The sequence below is a fragment of the Hyperoodon ampullatus genome, assembly GCF_949752795.1.
Source record: "Hyperoodon ampullatus genome assembly, chromosome: 6".
NCBI classification, from domain to species: Eukaryota; Metazoa; Chordata; class Mammalia; order Artiodactyla; family Ziphiidae; genus Hyperoodon; species Hyperoodon ampullatus.
Window position 1 is genome coordinate 84,431,901 of NC_136919.1, and position 19,488 is coordinate 84,451,388.

Below are 19,488 nucleotides of genomic sequence, written 5' to 3' on the forward strand. Positions count from 1 at the left end.
AACTGCATGCTTTTGCAAGTGGATATCCAGTTTTCCCAGCACCATTTATTGAAAAGGTTGTCCTTTCCCAATTGAATGGGGAGAAATTTATTTGAGGATATTTTTTGCAAAATGGAGTTTAATCTCCTTACAAATACAAACTGACAGTGGAATTTCCCACTTTCTTTTTCCTTTTTTCAAGCAGTGTAAAAGCTGTAGTGATTCTGGTATGGGTAACTTAGGGGTCAGGATTGCTGTAGGACTTTTTTGTAGTTCTTTTAAGGTGATCAGTGTCTGAATTTTATGGATTTGAAGATAATATTGAAATTATGTATTTATAAATTTAAATAACTGTTGAGGGTAAAGAGAAGGTGTAAGTTAAATTAAATCCCTTAAGTAATTTTGGGAAGAAACAAATAGTCATCTGTTTTGTTGAACTGTATATATACTAATATTTTACATATGTGTATTTTTTGTAGAGTCAACTGGATGTACCATTTAAAATTAAAGTTGGCCATATAGGTAAGCTATCCTTATTATTTGAATGTCCTTCTTGTTGGACATGCAACCAGGATAATATGTCTAATATCTCTATAATGTGATATTTATAATGTTTCTGAGCATAAATTAAAAGCATTATGTGTTTTCATCTATGTAGAGCTTAGTTGTGTAACTTAAAATTGTTGTCCATGAATCCCTTGTTCAGTACTGGTGAAATTATGCATATTGTTAAGTGTTAAAATAAGTTGAGATCAAAGCATTAAATCTAATAGAGAGCATGATTGTCTCAGTTTCTTAGATTTCTGACTAGTTATCCTTGCTGTATTCCGATTGGCCATGGATATGTGGTATAAGGAGTAGGGTCTGGACCATCCAGGCAGTATGGCTAGGAACCAGTCAAAAACCTAGTTTCTCCTCTGGAAGTTTTCTAGTTTTCTAGGAAACACTGTGCTTTCTTGTTTTGTATTATTTTTCCAGTTTTTGTAGTTTACATATTAAATGTATTGGTTGAACAGAAATAATTGATTGAAATATGATGTTTTAACATGTTTAATAAAGACATGTATGTTTGGTTTCTTAAATTATTTTGGTTTATTGTTTTAACTTTGTGGTTTAAACTTTATTGGTTTAAGTATTGTGCAAGATGATAGTGTTATTATTTGTGACTTGGAAGTTTTTTTGTTATACAGATAATTTGTGTAGTAGAATTTATATAATGTTTTTGCAGTGTTTTGGTGTCACTGGGGAATAAGGTGTTCTGAAAGCTTATATAAACTACATGATGAATGTCTTCACAATTTTGTGCTCTTACAGTTGGTATTAGACTGTATGCCAAAGAAAGTTTTTATCATTTACATTTACATTGCTGAGACTCAAATTCTGTTTCCCTCCTTTCCCCCACCCTCACAATTTAAAGACTATTTAGTATAGATAAGACTGGAAAAATGTCACCCACCTAATATATTTATTTACACCTAATATATTTATTTTTGCAGATTTTTAAATGATTGTTTACATGTAAACATTTTGACTTCCTATAATCATGGTATATGTATGATTTTATATTCTATTTTTAAGTTAATATTTAGTAAAGATTGCTCATAATCCATGTTAATTTGACCTCCCTTATTTCTTAAGGTAGTGTAGTAATCCATTGAATGCATATTTGGACAATGTAATCTTATATTTCTATTGGTACAAAAATATTACAGTAAACATTTTCACATACCTTTTGAAGATATTCTAAAAGTCATTGAATTTTATAACTATATTCATTGTAAATCAGTGTATGTAAATTTAACATCAATTGAAGAAAAAAAAAATATATATATAAGGGCAGTAAATCGACCTGCTTTCATTTAGAACCTACCTTCTTTCCTTTCTCTCTTTTCTTTTTTTGAACATGTTTAAAAATGATAAGGTAATTTTCAGTGTTAATATAAGGTGGTAGAAGGTACACTGCGCTAATACCTAATACATAAGATAATCTTGAGAATCATTTAAGGTGTCGTTTGCATATCTCTATCATAGAACCTGACATTCTTTAATATCATTATTATTTATTTTTTCTTCTAAACAGTAAGTTTTTTTAGAAGTGGATTTAATTTTAAAATTTTATTTTAATTTTATCGTATCCTCACTTAGCACAATACTTGGCATATAGTAGGAACACAATTTGTTGAATGAAAGAAGTACACATTTCCAAATGAGTGGTACAGTAGTACAGCCAGTTTTATAAGAACGTATTCTCAACCCCCTTGCCATTAATGGGGGTTGTTAATCTTACTGATCTTTCAAAGTTTTCCTCATTTAGCATGCAGAATTACATACATATCAAATATAAATACTCATGTGTTTTCAAAGTAATTGTTTTCATGTGGAAGATTTTTGAAATTACCTTCATTTATATTTTTTCTGAATTTTCTGAATTTTCTATAAGAATTCTGCACTTCATAAGGAGAGGAAAAAACAGTTTGGCTTTAAAAAGAAAAAAAAACTTAATGGTAAAAATGGTACATTGTTAGTTTTATATGTGTTTCTTTGCATACTTAATGCTATTGTGGCACTGTTCTATGTCCTTTTATTCACTTACTTTTTTGGATTATTAATGTATGTGTGTATATGTGTGTAAGCAGTCTGCTTGATACATTTATAAGTAAACTGTCAAATCCGTCACAATTATCTTTCCCAATTTGCTCACTTCATTTTGGTTATATTTTGGATAGTATGGAAATTTGAAATGGTCACTGTCTTCTCTGTTTTTAAAACTTAGAAAGTTACTCCTCTTTTACTTTTTTATTTTTTTATTTTATTATTATTATTTTTTTTTGCGTTACGCGGGCCTCTCACTGTTGTGGCCTCTCCCCTTGCGGAGCACAGGCTCTGGATGCACAGGCTCAACAGCCATGGCTCACGGGCCCAGCCGCTCCGCGGCATGTGGGATCTTCCCGGACCGGGGCACGAACCCGTGTCCCCTGCATCGGCAGGCGGACTCTCAACCACTGCACCATCAGGGAAGCCCACTCCTCTTTTAGAAATCAGATACTTTGTTTTTTTCTGAATTGACTTAGTATGAAGAAATCTTTTTCTCAATTTGGGGTTTTTTAAAACATGGATTTTGGGGGTTATGTAGTGCGACATGTCTAAGTATGTATTACTAACCAGTTAATGCAACACTGGTGTATTTAAGAAGTCTTTCCCTTCCCCAGTCATGACAACTATTTCTAAATCTAGAGATTCATACTTTGTAAAAAAATTTTAAAATATTGAAAATAACTATTATAGAAATTTTGTAAATACATAAAACTAGAATTAATAGTATAATCAGCCCCTTACATAGTATTTTTTAGTTCAAGAAATCTAATGCTTTTTAAAATACTTTGCTATTGGGTTGTAGTAAAATATTTTCATTATTTGGAACGATTTTCTAATATTGCCTAGGATCCTTGATTATTACCATAGAAATTTGTTAGTACATACACTTATGATAATCATACTTATGTATATACTATATATATACCATGTAATATATATGTAAAATCTATATATAAAAAATACACATGTAAAGTATGTAACCTACCTTTTTAAAGTATGAGAAAAATATTTCTTAGAGATTTTGAGTAAGAATTGGGGAAAATCAATATTATAATATCAAGGGTTGTTGATTAATGGAAGAATAATATTGGTATGTTTGTGGTACATATCACCAGAAATAGAAATTTGTAAATATTTAGAATATGGTTTAGTAGATTTTCCAACAATACTAGTACAAATAATTTCAAATCATCACTGTAAAGGCTTTTTGTTTATGATTGTAAAATAGCTTTCTACAAAGTTAATGAGCTCATAAGGTCAAAGGCTACTTTGTTATCTCTTTTAATGCCTGACAGAAAATAAGCTGATAGTAAATCTAGGTTGAAAGAATAACATTTTTTGTCTTTTTTTTTCATGTAGGTAATCTTAGTCTTATAATTCCATGGAAAAACCTTTATACCCAACCAGTTGAAGCTCTATTGGAAGACATTTATTTACTCATAGTGCCTTCTTCTAGTAAGTCAAATTTTAAACATTATCATTTCAGTTACTCTTTTTTGTGCATGGAAAAATCTTTATATTTGATAATTATATTTGTTCAAATAATTTTGGTGAATTTTTGGAGATTTTTTTAATATTTAAATTTGGTATTTGATAATACAACATAAATTGGATTTTACTCTAATTTTTGCAGACTTTGAATTAGTGATTATTTTCCAGGATATTTTTTGGAATGAGTAAATTTAAGGTAATTAAGATTCTTCCTTTTTTACACTTCCTGTAGGAATAAAATATGACCCTTTAAAAGAAGAAAAACAACTCTTTGAAGCAAAGCAACAGGAACTGAAAAGGATAGAAGAAGCAAAACGAAAAGTAGCTGATCAAGGTAAAAACGGATAAGAATGGTAATAAGAAAAGCGGAAAAGACCTAAATATTTATCACATTTGAGTATTCTTTTCTTCTGGAAGCACTGAGATTACTTTAAAAATATGACAGAATCTTATTACATGAGGAATTTTAATGTAGTTTCTATGTTTTATCATTTTTACAGAAATTTTACCTTATAGAAATTTACCTTAGTGCAAATAATATCCCTAGCTTATAAGAGTAAGGTTAGATTTTAACTGTAGTAATTAATTTCATCAAGTATATTTTCTTACCTTTCTTGTCTTCTCTTTCTTATTCCACTTGTATCAATTCTTCACCTTTTGGAGTTACTTAGTCTCTTGATATACTTTCCCAAATCTGTTTACCCTCTGGCTCACATCCATTCCTATTCAGCCTAGACCAAAATGGTCCATTACTTCAATCCACTTCTTTTGTCAGTGACAGAGATGGCCTGAAGAAATCTAATCCCTTTCCACTTATGCTAGTGATAGTAATGGTGTCACCATCAACACCTACGCTCTATACTCTGACTCTTAACTTCTCCTTCTAGTGAATCTTTCTCTTTGGCATGTAAATATAATGTTGCCTCCCTTATCTTTAAACATAAAGTCATTTTCCTAACCTTGTCATCTGCTTACCTTATGCTCCCCTGTCCTTCATTTGGTAGCTAAGTATCTTAAAAGAAATATATGTGTACTGATCAAAATATCCTTGCCATGCATTTATTTTTTAAATTAAAAAATGCAATAATAGGGCTTCCCTGGTGGCGCAGTGGTTCAGAGTCTGCCTGCGATGCAGGGGACACGGGTTCGTGCCCCGGTCTGGGAAGATCCCACATGCCGCGGAACGGCTGGGCCCGTGAGCCATGGCCGTTGAGCCTGTGGGTCCGGAGCCTGTGCTCCGCAACGGGAGAGGCCCAACAGAGAGAGGCCTGCATACTGCAAAAAAAAAAAAAAAAAAAGCAGTAATAAACAGTTTACCTGCTGACAAACAGGTAAAAGAACATTAAAGGAGATTTAACACATTTCCTGCAACACTTCTTGTAATCATGTTTTCCTCTCTGATGTCATTCATTCCTACCCCCATCCTCTTTTTTTTTTTTTTTTTTTTTTTTTTGCCGTACGCGGGCCTCTCACTGTTGTGGCCTCTCCCATTGCGGAGCACAGGCTCCGGACGCGCAGGCTCAGCGGCCATGGCTCACGGGCCCAGCTGCTCCGCGGCATGTGGGATCCTCCCAGACCGGGGCACGAACCCGGTCGGCAGGCAGACTCTCAACCACTGCACCACCAGGGAAGACCCCCCATCCTCTTTTTAAAAAAAATTTTTTTTTATTGTGGCATACATATAACAAAATTTACCATCTTAACTACTTTTAAGTGTACAGTTCATTGGTATTAAGTACATTTATTGTATTGCAACCATCACCACCATATGTCTTCATATCTCTTTCATCTTGTAAAATTGAAACTTTACACCCAGTAAACAGTAACCCACCCATTCTTCCCCTCTTACCCCCAGACGCTGGCAACCACAATTCTACTTTTTGTCTCTATGATTTTGACTATTCTCAGTACTCATGTAAGTGGAATCATGTAGTATTCATGTTTTTTTCAAGTGGTTCATTTCACTTAGCATTATGTCTTCAAGGTTCATCCATGTTGTAGCATATGTTGGAATTCCCTTTTTAAGGCTGAATAATATTCCATTTTATGTATATACCACATTTTGCTTATCCATTCATCCATCAGTGGACACGTGGGTTGCTTCTGTGCTTCAGCCATTGTAAATAATGTTGCTCTGAACATGGGTGTACAAATATCCCTTTGAGACACTGCTTTTAATTCTTTTGGGTATAGACCCAGATGTGGAGTTGCTGGATCATACGGTAATTCTACTCTATTTTTAATTTTTTGAGGAAATGCCATAATGTTTTCTACGGGGACTTGTACCATTTTACAATCCCACAAGCAGTGCACAGGGGTTCCATTTCCTTCACATCCTCACCAACATCTGTTGTTTTCTATATTTTTGATAATAGGGTCCTAATGGGATGAAGTGGTATCTCGTGTAGTTTTGATTTGCATTTCTATAAAAATTAGTATTTTAGCATCTTTTCATGTGCTTATTGACCATTTGTATGTTATCTTTGGAGAAATGTCTGTTCAAATCTTTTGCCCATCATTTAATTGGTTTTTTTTTGTTGTTATTGTTGAATAGTAGGAGTTCTTCGTATAATTGGATGTTAATCCGTTATTAGATATATGATTTGCAAGTTATCTTCCATTCTCTGGGTAGCCTCTTTACTCTGTTGATAGCGTCCTATGATGTACAAGATTTTTAAATTTTCATGAAGTCCAATTTGTCTACTTTTTCTTTTGTTTCTGTGCCTTTGGTGTCATATGCAAGAACTCCTGCCAAATCCAATTGGCATCTTCATTTATGGGCATTTAGGATCAGATTTCTTCCTCTGTCATGTTGTCTAAGGCCGTCTACTTTCCAGCTTCTAAATTTTTGAGGTTCTCTCTTATTCATTCTTTCTTCTACACTCTTTTTCTTTTGGTCTTGGAGATTTATCCATTTTTCCCCTTTACTTTTACTGAGGAATAGAAAAATAGATGCAACTCATGTTTAATCAGAAGTCCCTCTTATTTATACTTATATCTAAAATATAAATAACCATGCTTAAATTATATACCTTACTGTTATCAGGTAGAAGTTTGAACTCTTCAACAGGATACATAAAAGCTCTTATGATTTGAATCCTGTCTACCTTTCCAGCCTCATTACTGGCCCCATCCCTTTCATATCTTCTCTGTTCTTTGTTCCAGCCATACTGACCTTTGTAGTTTACTGAATGTACCAACTTCTCTGTGATTATATCTCACTTCTGACTTCATCCAGTATACTTTTGAGAGTTGTCAGCATTAGGATGATAGTTCAGGCTATAAGGTGTGAATGAGATTCCCTGCAGCAACAGTACAGAATGAGAAGAGAAACATTTCTAGGACTGAGCCTGCCATAAGGAAATCCAACATTTAAGGATTGTATAGAGGAGGAAAACAGCCAAAAAAAAAAAAAGAGAGATCAAGAAAGAGTGGTTAGATAAGGAGAAAGAAATTTGGAGATTATATCTCCATGGGAAAAGAGTGTTTTAGGAAGCAAAGAGTATGTCGGATCCTGCTGAGATATCAGGTAAATTGAGGATTAAGAAATAATTATTTTATTTATGACATGGAGGTCATTGGTCATCTTAAAAAAAAGCTGTTTTGATTGAGTGATGATTGCAGAAAAGAAGCTTCTATTTTTTCCATGGTTGTAAGGTCATTTGCTAAGAGTAAAGAGAGCAGTGGAAGGGTTGTTGGACCTTTGAAGAGTATCAAAAAGAATTTTGTAATAGTTATTCTGGAGAGTGTGAACAAGTTGACTGGAGAAATGTAGTAAGGTTGCTGGTGAGTTGAAGTTGGTAATGATTAACTTACAGTAGCTGCAATCTGTTCTGTTGTAATTTTTCTCCTCCACTACTCACCTGGCAAGGCATACACATGTTTATGTAAAAAGTAGACTGTTGGTTTTATGCAGGGTTGGAGCTTTATTGAAAGAGGAAAAGGAGAAAAAAGAGAGCACAGAGTTTAAAGTGTTGGTGAAATAATTTATTATGGAATCAGAGCCAGATAAGGAAGTCAGAAAGAAACTAGTGGATAGGGAAAGAAAGATTTAGCATTTAATTGAATTACTGAATAAATTTATAGAGCAGAGGATTTTATTAGGTAGTGGTGGGATTCATTCAACATTTAAAATAAAATGTTCTGTCTTCAAAGAGTTTATATTCTACTTTCCACTTTTTAATTCTAAACTCCTTTTCAATATATTCAAATATATTCACTTATCTCTTGTTCACTCACACTTGTCTTTGATGTACATATGATATCCTCATCAACTTTTCTTTATCTGAGACCTGGGTCAGCTGAATTAGGGAGTAGTAGTTCATTAGAGGAAAAGATAGACAATATGTATATACAGGTGGAATAGGACTAGAAATAGGAAAGGAGATCACCATCATTGGCATTTTCAAGTGGGGGCAAAAACGTTAGTAATTAGTGGTTATCACAGGCATATTAAAAAATAAATTAGGAACCTCAATTCTTTATATTTCCCTGGAAAGTATTGAAGAGATTGTTAATCTCATTTTGGAAAATGAAACAAGTGATGAACTTCCTTCATCCTTGCTTAAAAGGAGAGAGGGAAAGGATCTTACATCTTCCTATTTTGTATCCATTGGGGAAGGAGCATATTCAGCTGTTTTATACTTCTAACCACAGACAACTTATGATGATAGCATAAATTTTAGCAGAGATTCATTCTTTGCTACTGTTTCTGGCTCTTCTAATATAAGCCTATCATAATTCTTACCTAATAATCTTTATTGTTTTCTATGTCCTTATGTATTCAGGTATAGCTAACAGAAATTATAAAATTTGATGACAGTAAATTCTACGTATTGGACTTTAGTTTGATTGGATAAGAAAGTGGCTTTTGAAAACTGTGTACATTTAGTCACCTGTGAAAGCCTTTTGGTATGTAAAACTTTTGGAAAGCAGGCTTTCAGTGTTCTGTTTACAAATACAGATATATTTCTTTAACAAGGTACCAGTTATGTTACCTCAATAAGTGTATACACAGAGTGTATTTTTCATTCAAATTAAAAATGGATATTTGCAATTGTAGAAAAACATCAGGTGGAGAAACAGGACACTTTTACAGAAAAATTAATTACTCAGATCATAAAAAATCTTCAAGTGAAAATTTCCAACATCCATATTCGCTATGAAGATGATGTAAGTATTTTAATAGGTGATAACGGTTTATATCTATTTTACTGTTTGTTGACACCTGCTCTGTAGTGGTCAACTTATGAGATGCTGGGAAGTGGAGGGATATAGAGCTGAAGATGACATTATCTTTATTTTTTATAATTATAGTTGTAATTTGCAGTCCTTAGTGCCTTGATTACACTTACCTAAAATGTTCAAACATCAGATAATGAAGGTAAATGCCTTGCTTATATTATAATCACCTTTGATAAATGGGAGTTATGAATTTAGCAGTTATATATATATATTTGTTTGTTTGTTTGTTTGTTTTGCGGTAGGCGGGCCTCTCACTCTTGTGGCCTCTTCCGTTGCGGAGCACAGGCTCCGGACGCGCAGGCTCAGCAGCCAAGGCTCACGGGCCCAGCCGCTCCACGGCATGTGGGATCTTCCCGGACCGGGGCATGAACCCATGTCCCCTGCATCAGCAGGCGGACTCTCAAACACTACGCCACCAGGGAAGCCCAGCAGTTATATATTTTTGAAATACTTTAAATTATACTGTGTTTTCTTCCTGGAAAGAGCAATGGTCTAGGAATCATTAAAGCTAGACTTAACTAATTGATGTCAAATAGATCATGTATTCTCTCAAACACATAATCATTGGCTTCTCATAGTTTTATTGTGAGGGTCAATCACTTTTTTTATAAACTTCTTGTTTTGCAGACTGAAAAACATTATGCAGATGTGTTATTATTGTACTACACGAATACATTGATACTTAATATTTTAATTAGTATTAGGAAAAATATAGGAATAAAAATTATTCCAGAAAGTTGGAAAATGTTTCTGAATGTTCAAAATAGTATACTTCCCAGAAAGTGAAGTTCTTCTATAATATGAATTTTATACAACTACTAAAAATCTGAGTAAAATTTACTCTGTTTTCTTCTTTAGGTCACAAATCGAGACAACCCACTGTCATTTGGTATTTCCCTTCAAAATCTCAGCATGCAGGTACTTTGTTTAAAAAGAAATTCAACCATATTTAATTTTGCAGTATGGTTAATTAAATTAGTAATTACTGTTACTATATGCCAGCATCAGGAGTAGATATCTATATAAAAGTGGTACAGGAGTGCATAGACTGGATTGGAACTGAGGGTAGGTAGTTTCACAGTTCAAAAAATGGTTGACAATCAAATTTAGTTTCAAATGTGAGAGCCTATTATTATTTGCCAATTATGATATTTGATACTTATTTTCTTTAAAAATCCATTCTGAATTTTAAATGCATAAGTACAAAATAAAAGTAATGTTCATTTCAGAATCTTTGATAATTCATGAAAAGCCTAAAGAAACAAATCATTTTATCATCACTATTATTAATAATCGTGGCATACTTTCTTCCTGTCTGATTTTTCAAATTGAGAAATTTTAAAAGTATAGGAGTACATAAAGAATTATGAAACATTTGCTCATATCCAGAAGGCATGATTGTTGAATTTGTCATTTAGATTAAGTTTTAAATACTTTTAAAGAACAAGCTGTTATGAATAAAGTATAAATTCCTTTTGTATTCCACTCCACTCTTCTCTCCCACCCAAGAGATAAACATCCTAAGTTTTTAAACTTTATATAATATATTCATTAAAACTGTGTAATATTTGGTAGATTTTTAAAAGTTTACATAAATATGTTATGTGATTCTTCTCTAAGTTCCCTTTTTCTTTACACATTGTTTGTGACATGTATTTATTGCCACGTGTAGTTCAGTTGATTCAGTTCAACTGCTCTATAGTATTTCATTACATTCTTTTATTTGTTATGTTCATTAAGCTTTTGTGTATGATTTGTTCTTAAAACTTGGATCAACCTCAAGCAGAAAGAGAAAAAAGAAAAGTCAAATGAAAAGTTATTCAATAAAGTTGGGTGAGGTAAACTGTCAAATGCTACTGTTAATGCTGAAAAATAAGGTTGGAGAATTAGCCATTGGATTTGGCAATGTGAAGGTGATTGGTAACTGTGTCAGCAGTGGTTTTCACCACTGGTTTTGGAGGTCCTTGGAAACTTGTCCCCCAGCCCAGACATATTAAATTAGAAACTCAGGTTGGGACCCAGCAATCTAGTTTAAAAAGCCTTCCAGGTGATCCTAATTGTGTGAAAACTTTGAGCAACACTGTTCTAGTCCATTTAGTTCTCTAGAAAAAAAAATGAAAACCATCTTTTTAACATAAGCATCGGATATCAGTTTATTCCCCTCAGTGACTTTTCATTGCTCTTAGAATAAAGTCCATAGTTTTGTCTTAAAATAGTTTATAATCCCTTTGTAATCTGTCCTCAGGTAAGATACCTAATTTTACCTCTTTCTGTTGTTTTGAATAAGTTCTTGGGCCATATTGGGCTATTTCACTTCTTTGAACATGTCGTATAGTCAAATATCTTCCTACCGTGAATCATATTCCCTACTGAATTTAGAATTGATAATTTCTATTTATGTGTCACTTATTAGGTTAGATATCACTTTTGCCATCACATCCCTGAGATTGAGGCTCCCACCATGTTCTCCCAGAGTACTGTGTATTTAACCTCCATAATGGCATTTACCTGTTTGTAATTTGTTTACTAGTTTGCTTTTCCACCAAGCAATAAGATCCTTGAATGCAGAATATTCAGTTAATATTCTTTGACTGAATGTTATTATTTTTTAAAATTTATTTTATTTTTGGCTGCATTGGGTCTTCGTTGCTGCTTGTGGGTGTTTTTTCCTCTAGCTGCAGTGAGCGGGAGCTATTCTTCTTTGTGGTGCGTGGGCTTCTCACTGCAGTGCCTTCTTCTCTTCTTTTTTTTTTTTGGTGGCTTCTCTTATTGTGGAGTACGGGCTCTAGGCATGCGGGCTTTAGTAGTTGTGGCACATGGGCTCAGTAGTTGTGGCTTGTGGGCTCTACAGCGCAGGCTCAGTAGTTGTGGTGCGTGGGCTTAGTTGCTCTGTGGCATGTGGGATCTTCCCGGACCAGGGCTCGAACCTGTGTCCCCTGCATTGTCAGGCGGATTCTTAACCACTGTGCCACCAGGGAAGCCCCTGAATGTTATGTTTTCGAGGACATTTTAATGGAAACTTGGTCTAGGGCATGATAGATTCTATTTATCACTCTGCCATTTCACATGCAAGGGACAGTTTTTTACTGCTTTTTATTTCCCTTTTCAGACAACTGATCAATACTGGATTCCATGTTTACATGATGAGACTGAGAAACTATTTCGTAAGGTAAAATAAATATGTTTTGTCAATCCATGGGCTTGACAAAAGATACTCTTAACTAGGAAGGCAAATGATAATATATAGGTAAGGATTTTTGTGAATTGTGTTTACTTGCTTAACTGTTATATGACCAATTATTTGAGATTCTGAAAAAAGCATATGTTAAAGAATCTTCAATGAAAATGAGGCTTATAATAAAATTGATTTCTTTTCAGTTAATCCTATTGGATAACCTTTTTGCCTATTGGAATGTGAAATCTCAGATGTTTTATCTTAATAATTATGATGAATCATTGGTGAGTAAGTTTTTTTGATATATGCATATACACTTTTGTTGGTATCATATTTTGCATAAGGTTTTATTCATTGTCATTTATCTGACATACTGTAGTCAGTTGTCCTTTTTTTCCTTAGGCAAAATCCATTAGCAGAATTTACAGAAACAGGTGAATATGTATGTGTCTGTACAGAAACATATAAACACATGCCTTTTTTTGTATAATTGACATGCAACATTTATTAGTTACATGTATGCAACATAATGTTTTGATATTTGTATATATTGCAAAATGATCACAGTAAGTCTAGTTAACATCCATCACTATACATAGTTACATAGTTTTTTTTCTTGTGATGAGAACTTTTAAGATTTAGCAACTTTCAAATATGCAATACAGTATTATTAACTACAGTCGCCTGTTGTACATTACATCCACATGACATAATAATTATTTTATAACTGGAAGTTGGGACCTTTTGACTCCCTTCATCAATTTTGCCCATCCCCACTCTCCACGTATGGCAACCACCAGTCTGTTCTCTGTATCTATGAGTTTGTCTTTTTTTCCTAAATTCCACATGAAGTGAGATAATACAGTATTTGTTTTTCTCTGAGCTATTTCATGGTCCATTTGTGTTGTCACAAATGACACAATTTCATTCTTTTTTATGGCTGAGTGATATTCCATTGTGTGTGTGTAAAACATTTTCTTCATTCACCTTTTGAAGGACATTTAGGTTGTTTCCATATCTTGGCTATTATAAATAATGCTGCAGTGAACATGGTACAGATATGTTTTCAAGTTAGTGCTTTTGTTTTCTTCAGGAAGATACTCAGAAGTGGAACTGTTGGATCATATGGTAGTTCTATTTTTAATTTTTTGAGGCTCTGCTATTGTTTTCCATGGTGTCTGCACCAATTTGCATCCCACCAACAGAGCAGAAGGGTTCTCTTTTCTTCGCATTCTCACCAACATTTGTTATTTTTTGTCTTTTTGAAAATAGCCATTCTAACAAGTATGAGGCGGTATCTCTTTGTGCTTTTGATTTGCATTTCTCTGATGATTAGTGTTGTTGAGCATCTTTTAATGTACCTGTTAGCCATCTGTATTTCTTCTTTGAAAAATGTCTTTTCAGGTATTCTGCCCACTTTTTAATTGGATTGTTTATTTTTTTGCTTTTGAGTTATATGGGTTCATTATATATTTCAGATATTAACCCCTTATCAGGTATATGATTTGCATATATTTTCTTGCATTCATAAGGTTCCCTTTTCATGTAATCGATGGTTTCCTTTGCTGTGGAGAAGCCTTTAATTTGGTGTAGTCATATTTGTTTATTTTTGCTTTTGTTGCCTTTGTTTCTGTTGTCCAAAAAATCATCACCAAAACTGATGTCAAGGAAATTACCACCTGTTTTCTTCTAGGGATTTTTATGGTTTCAGCTCTTATGTTCAAGTCTTTAATCCATTTTGAGTTATTTTCATTTATCATGTAAGGTAGTAGTGCAATTTTATTCTTTCGCATATGGCTGTCAAGTTTTCCCAGCACCATTTATTGAAGAGACTGTCCTTTCCCCATTGTATATTCTTGGCTCCTTTGTTATAAATTAACTGACCATATATGCATGGGATTTCTGGGTTGTCTGTTCTATTCTGTTGATCTGTATCTGTTTTTATGCCAGTACCATATTGTTTTGATTACTAGAGCTTTGTAATATAGTTAGAAATCAGGGAGGATGATGCCTCCAGCTTTGTTCTTCTTTCTCAAGATTGCTTTGGCTATTCGGGTTCCTTTGTGGTTCCATACAAATTTTAGTATTGTTTTTTCTATTTCTGTGAAAAATGCAATTGGTATTTTGATGGTGATTGAATTGAATCTGTAGATTGCTTTGGGTAATATGGACATTTTAATAATATTAATTATTCAAATTCATGAGCATGGAATGTCTTTCCATCAGTTATTGTCCTTTTCATTTTCTTTCCTCACTGCCTTATCATTTTCAGGGTACAAGTCTTTCACCATGGTGAAATTTACTGTTACATTTTGATGCAATTGTAAATGGAATTTTTTTCTTAATTTCTCTTTCCGATAGTTTGTTATTAGTGTATAGAAACACCTCAGTTTTCCATATATTGATTTTTATATCCTGCAACTTTATTTAATTCATTTAGTATTAGTTTTAACAGTTTTTGGTGGAATCATTAGGGTTTTCTATTTATATTACGTCATCTGCAAATAGTGACAGTTTTACTTCTTCCTTTCCAATTTGTATGCCTTTATTTTTCTTACCTAATTTCTCTGGCTAGGACTTCTAATACTGTGTTGAATAAAAGTGGTGAAAGTGGGCCTCTTTGTCTTGTTCCCCGATATTAGAGGAGAAGCTTTCAGCTTTTCACCCTTGAGTATGATGATAGCTGTGGGCTTGTCATCTATGGACTTCATTATGTTGAGATACGTTACCTCTGTACCCACTTTGTTGAGAGTTTTTTTCATAAATAGATGTTGAATTCTGTCAAATTTGTGCATGTGCTTGTTACATATATATAAACACACATATCCTAAAAATTTCTAGAGCATTCTTATATAATAGTAGTTTAATGAGATAGTGTCTAACCATTTTAATATTTTCTTAGCTAAGTTCTGCTAAGTTTGAGTTATTTTTTAAATTGCTTTTAGGCATTTTTCTTTTGCATATAATAGGATTTTGTAGAATAAAGGTATATTGGCAGGAATATAAATAAAATCAATTTGTCTTTTAATAGGATAGCCTGAGGAATGGTATTGTTGATGAAAGTATTGTTCCAGAAGGTTATGATTTTGGTAAGTACATTTCATAAAATAAATGTACAATTAAAGTAATCAGTATAAATTTTAAGTGAATATTGTTGATGTCACTGTGATATTTCATGTTAATTTTCCCACAAAATTAAATATATTTATAATATATATGCAGAAGCAAAATACTTTTCTGTATCGTGTGTTGACGATTCTCAAATCTGTCACTTCAAGTTTGACTTATTTCTCCTTTACCCTACTATTATTTCTGGCTGTTTCACTCAGAGTCTGATGAAGAAAGAGAAACCACATAGTAATTTGAGCAGGGAGAGTATTTATGAAGAATTACTAAATATAACAGGGGATTAGAGTAACAAGGGATTGGCTAATAAAAAGAGAACTCTAAAGAATATAAGAATAGTAGATAGAAGGAACAGCCCTTACCCTAGGACTTAGGTGGAGTGTCCAAAGAAGAGGGTCTACCTCCCTCAGCACTGAGATCTAGAACTTGTTGGAAACGGCGTGGCCATGGGTCACTAGGAGGCAGGAAAGTCTGTGGTGCCCTGCCAGTTAAACCTGTAAATTCGCATTCAGGAACCTTAGGGAAACAGACTCTTTAGGGCGCCTCATGGAGAGTTGTCTCCAGAAGGCACTCCACTCTAAAACTGCCTTAGCCACGTACTGAGAGAATTTGCTGGCTGTTGGATGGTGCAAGCTGCCATGTACTGCAGGAGTCTGGTGCTGAAGAAATCTGTTGTGCTGGAGGGCCTGGACACGGGAGAAGCCATTTTCTTTAGGAGCTGCACGTTGCAGAACCATGGCACTGCAGGAGTCTGCTGAATGAGCACTTTAGAACCAGGAAGCATAACTCCTTGCTCCTGCAGTATCTCTCCTGTGTCCTCTGCTGATAAAGATTAACATTATGCTAGCTGGTAAAGAAAAACTATTTAAAGGACCCAAATCTAGGTTATAGAGCAGGCAGGGAAGGGTGATCTGGAGGTTATGGGCAATCAGTTGATAACTGGCACACTTGCTGGAGGGGGAAGGATAATTGAAGGATTTCTTTTTGGTTTTGTTTTTTGTTTTTTTATTTAATGGGAGAGATAGCTTGTTTATAGGCTAAGATTGGAATGATCCATAGAACATGAAAAATAAGAGAAGGGATTATTTCTGTATTGACATGGGTGAAAGGGGGTAGAATTTAGTGTACAGGTGGAGTGCTTTGCCACAGGTAGGAGCATGGTCAGTTGTTTATAAGATAGATTTCAGTTATAGGAGAGAAGTCTGGGACTTCCCTGGTGGCACAGTGGTTAGGAATCTGCCTGCCAATGCAGGGGACATGGGTTTGAGCCCTGGTCCGGGAGGATCCCACATTCCGCAGAGCAACTAAGCCCATGTGCCACAACTACTGAGCCTGCACTCTAGAGCCCGCAGGCCACAACTACTGAACCCGTGCGCCTAGAGCCCGTGCTCTGCAACAAGAGAAGCTACCACAATAAGAAGCCCATGCATTGCAACGCAGAGTAGCTGCTGGCTTGCTGCAACTAAAGCCTGCATGCAGCTATGAAGACCCAACACAGCCAGAAAGAAAGAAAGGAAGGAAGGAAGAAAGAAAGAAAGAAAGAAAGTCTGTCTTAGTGTTGGGTGAACAAGTAAATATGGTGATTGGAGTTAATGGGATTTTTTTTCTTCTGAACTCTTTTTTTTTTTCTTTTAACTGTGGAATTAGAGGTTTTCAGAGGGAGGAGGGGCTGTGAGATAGCCATGTAGGCGAATGAGAGAATGAATTGATGAGAGCAGTATTATCAAAGTGCTGTTTAGACTAGCAACATCGGTATCACTTAGAAACATGTTAGAAATATAAATTCCAGGGCCCATCCCAGACATACTGAAACAGAACATCTGAGAGTGAAGCTTAGCAATCTATTTTTAACAAGCTGTCCTAGTGATTCTGATGAATACTACAGTTTGAGAACCACTGGGCCAGAGTAGGGGTTGGCTAATTTTCTTTTTGCAAAGGACCATGCAGTAAACAAACATTTTACATTTTATAGGTCATGTATAGTCTCTGTCACATATTTTTCTGTTTCTTTTAAACAACATTTTAAAAGTATAAAAATCATTCCTAGCTCACTTGCTATACAAAAACAGGCTGTGGTATAGGTTTGGCCTATCCCTGGACTGAAAGAATGTTGTGTGATTAGTCAACAACATTAAGTACCTACTTGAGATTTATGACAATCAGTGTGATTTTGTTTTTTCCCAACCACATACAGCTGCTTAGGTATTGATGTGGAGTAAATAGAGGTATGGAGTAAATAGAGTGGCTTTATTCAGAATTCGAGTTTTGCCTAGTAAGTCCTGACAAAGTGAGAAGGGCCAAGGAGTTAAAGCGTGAATGCAAGGGAATGACTAAAATAACTGTCAACAGGGTAGGGAGAGAGCTGAGGATGTGAAGCAGGAGTGAAAGACAGAGCAAAGATAGAGAATCAGTGAATGGTAGTTCCCTTAAGACTTGAGGTTTGGTATTGGATTACTAGAGAGATAGGTGGTGGTGGTAGGAGAGTTGGATGCTTGAGCCTGAGTTTATTGAGAGGTTGAGAATATTGGTATGATAAGGTCTAGTGGATGAGGTGAGGGGGGAAGAGTCCAAGGAACTGAGAGGCTATGGTATTGGGATGATCATTTGTACATTGAAATAATCCAGAAATTAGAGTTGCCAGGAGCTAAAATCTGAGAGAGATGGGAGAGGGTGAAGCCCAGGGATGGATAAATTATCGTAACCAAGGAGGGTATAGTGGGTGGTATAGTCTTGTTTAACAAGAGTTAAAGCTGGAGGAGAGGAATAATTTTACTTTTCAAATACTGGTATTATTGCTTTATACATATACTTTCTAAACTTTCTCTTTCAATATCCTTCCATTTATGTACATATAAATTTCTCTCATTTTTAACTGTATAGTATTCTGTTGTATAGAGTAATGAATTTAACTGGTCCCCTATTGATGAATACCTTCTTGTTCTATTCAAATTAAAAGTATTTTTGAATTTAGTGCTATGCCTTAGGGATGATTAAAACAAGAGGAATATATTATCTTTGTATACAGATTAGCTTATAATTTAGCAGTTGATCTCTTTCTAGATTCTGCTATTACTGGTCTCCCTCTGCATTATTCTTATTCTTTTTGGCACTAAATACAAAGGGTTGAGAGAAATCTTAGATTATGAGTTGAGCCAAGAAGGTTATCTTGGATAAACTCTCATCTTATCTCCTCTCTTTTTTCAAGTTAAAAGGGGGGACAGATGGATACAGAGACACTGACCCGAAATTCAGGAATTATAATTATATAATGAAAGTCAGTGGCTAAATAAAACATTTTTCCCCTTAGCATTTCTAATGTATGTTCATTCCTTAAAACTATACTTTTATTAAAATTGTCTTACTGGACTGTTTTGCCTTTTAGAGAGTGTCCCTGCTTGTAAGGATTATTTTGTTGTTTTGAGGGGGAGTTCACTTAGCTTGTATTGTACTCATAAAAGACAATATGAATTATAGATAGGAAAAATATAAAAGACTCTTCAACACTAAGTGACAGTTCATATGATCAAGTCATAGCAGTATGGAAATCTGGGAGCTGTATAAAGGGTATATAAGAAATGAAAATCAGCATTTTCAACTTGATTCCTTTAGCACTTTGAGACTCTTGAAAAAAACTCAATTTAATTTTTAAAAATCTGTGTTATTTTCCAGTATTTCGCCCCATATCTGCTAATGCCAAACTTCAGATGAATCGCGGATTGGATTTTGACTTTTCTGTCCCCAAAATAAGCCTGGATATTGAGTTACATGACATAACAATTGAATTTAATAAACCACAGGTGATTTTTTTAAATGAAATTTTAAATTGTGAGTTACAGTTTGATAAAAGGAGAGCTAAGATTTTAAATGTTTTTCAAAAA

General features: G+C 34.3%; 1 protein-coding gene across 1 annotated transcript in view; it reads left to right on the forward strand.

Annotated features, from left to right (window-relative positions):
- Positions 1-19,488, forward strand: part of VPS13A (vacuolar protein sorting 13 homolog A) — a 265,502-nt gene that overhangs the window by 17,092 nt on the left and 228,922 nt on the right. Inside the window, 9 exon segments of the mRNA XM_079706494.1 lie at positions 459-501; positions 3,934-4,029; positions 4,298-4,399; positions 9,128-9,237; positions 10,168-10,227; positions 12,419-12,478; positions 12,688-12,768; positions 15,516-15,573; positions 19,280-19,407. Of these exon segments, the coding sequence (XP_079562620.1) occupies positions 459-501; positions 3,934-4,029; positions 4,298-4,399; positions 9,128-9,237; positions 10,168-10,227; positions 12,419-12,478; positions 12,688-12,768; positions 15,516-15,573; positions 19,280-19,407 (738 nt within the window).